The sequence below is a fragment of the Aythya marila genome (assembly GCF_965140915.1).
Source record: "Aythya marila genome assembly, contig: HAP1_HAP1_SCAFFOLD_154, whole genome shotgun sequence".
Lineage (NCBI taxonomy): Eukaryota > Metazoa > Chordata > Aves > Anseriformes > Anatidae > Aythya > Aythya marila.
Window position 1 is genome coordinate 781534 of NW_028137218.1, and position 2100 is coordinate 783633.

At 50.1% G+C, this 2100-nt stretch overlaps 1 protein-coding gene across 1 annotated transcript; it reads right to left on the reverse strand.

Annotated features, from left to right (window-relative positions):
* Positions 1 to 441: 441 nt before the first annotated feature.
* On the reverse strand, positions 442 to 1323 carry LOC309891017 (olfactory receptor 14C36-like; the record flags this gene model as incomplete). Its single annotated transcript, XM_082785412.1, has 1 exon — positions 442 to 1323. The coding sequence occupies one exon, from the start codon at positions 1321 to 1323 to the stop codon at positions 442 to 444; it is 882 nt and encodes a 293-aa protein (XP_082641538.1).
* Between the last annotated feature and the right edge of the window lie 777 nt (positions 1324 to 2100).

Here is a 2100-nt window from a genome sequence, read left to right on the forward strand (position 1 = left end):
GACCAAGCCCTCGGGCTCCCTGGTAATGCTGCTGTGCCAGGACTCTTCTCCCCTCCACCTCTGCACACAGCGAAGTGCCTCTGCAGTTCCATCACAGGTGTCTGAGGAAGGATCTCAGGCAAGAAAGTAACTACAGGGTCCTTTCTTTTATTTAAACATACAGAGAGCCTGGCTCATTGTTTCCACCAAGTCTTGGAGTCACCCAAGGCAGGTAGATACTGAAATGACGGGAAGGAAAAATGTTATGTCTTTGTGCCTTTGCAGACACAATCATAAGTAAGGAAAACAAACAAACAAACAAAAAAACCAGCAAGGCACACTTACAGAAAATAAACATTTGGGAATATAATGAGTTACATTATGAGTGATATGCAGAAGAAAACAGGCCATTTATTGCTTCTGACACACTCCAGTCATCACTTTCCACACTGCATCCTTCAGCTACTGGTTCCTCATGCTGTAGACGAGGGGGTTCACTGCTGGAGGCACCACCAAGTACAGAACTGCCAGCAAAAGATTCAGGGAGGAGGAGGACATAGAGGGAGGCTTCAGGTAGGCAAATGTGCCACTGCTGATGAACAGGGAGACCACAACCAGGTGAGGGAGGCACATGGAAAAGGCTTTGTGCCGTCCCTGTTGTGAGGGGATCTTCAGCACAGCCCTGAAGATCTGCATATAGGACAACACAAGGAAAACAAAACAGCCAGATGCTACAGTGACACTAAGCATAAGAAGCCCAACTTCTCCGAGGTAGGCATCTGAGCAGGAGAGCTTGAGGATCTGGGGAATTTCACAGAAGAACTGGTCCAGGGCATTGCCTTGGCAGAGGGGGAGGGAAAAGGTATTGGCAGTGTGAAACACAGCATAGAGAAAAATAATGCCCCAGGCAGCTGCTGCCATGTTGACACAAGTTCTGCTGTTCATTACTGTTCTGTAGTGCAGGGGTTTGCAGATGGCAACGTAGTGGTCATAAGCCATGATGGTGAGAATAGAAAACTCTGCTGAAAGGAAGAAGAAAAAGAAAAAAATCTGAGCAGCACATCCATAGGAGGAAATGGCCCTGGTGTCCCACAGGGAATTGGCCATGGCTTTGGGAACAGTGGTGGTAATAGTGCCCAGGTCGAGGAGGGCGAGGTTGAGGAGGAAAAAGTACATGGGGGTGTGGAGGTGGTGGTAGCAGGCTACGGCTGTGATGATGAGGCCGTTGCCCAGGAGGGCAGCCAGGTAGATGCCCAGGAAGAGCCCAAAGTGCAGGAGCTGCAGCTCGCGTGTGTCTGCGAATGGCAGGAGGAGGAACTCTGTGGGGAAGCTGCTGTTGGACATTTGCTGCCTCAGAGCATGGATGGCTGTCAATGGTGGAAAAGACACAGAACAAGTTAGAGAAATTTCTCTCTGCAATACCTATAGCTATATATTATGTTTCATCAAAACCTGCTCAGCAAGACAGACTACTACTTCCCTTTGAGGAAGATGTGCTCCTGCCTCTAATGCTCAGTTTTAGTTCCTATGGGTGTAGAGGGACCAGACAGATCCTCTGTGGGCTCAGCCAGAGTCAGTACTGCCCTACAGCGTCTGCTGAAAACCACTGGGGATGGATCTCAGGTGCCCACTGGCCACAGGTTTCTCAGTATTTTAGGTGCTGAGAAGGACATCCAAAAATCTGTCACAAAATAATGAAGTATATAGGTTATAGAGTGTGGAGGAAAACTGTGAGATTCCTCACAGACCTACAGATCTCTTTCAGTAGAATAATCTAACAGCTTCAGTAACTGACACAACCAGACAATTCCATTAGCGTTCTCCTGACTGCTCTTCAGGGCAGGAAAATGAGAGCAGAGACTCTAGAGAGTGCCTTCCATGCAGGTAGTACAGGAGTTGGTCCATCTTGTCAAGAATCACTGCCAGAGATGCCCTGGGGGTGCTATAGAGCTGAGAGCTGCCTACCCCTGGCAGCAGCCTCTGGGCAACAGCAGCAGGACCCTGCCCTGCCCTGTCCTTCTGTGGGTCCTCCTTCCACCCACAGCTTCTCCCTGCGGCACCTTGGGCAGCTCCCCAGGCAGGCTGAGTGCTGAGCCTGGCGGGCAGCAGAGGCCCTGCCCT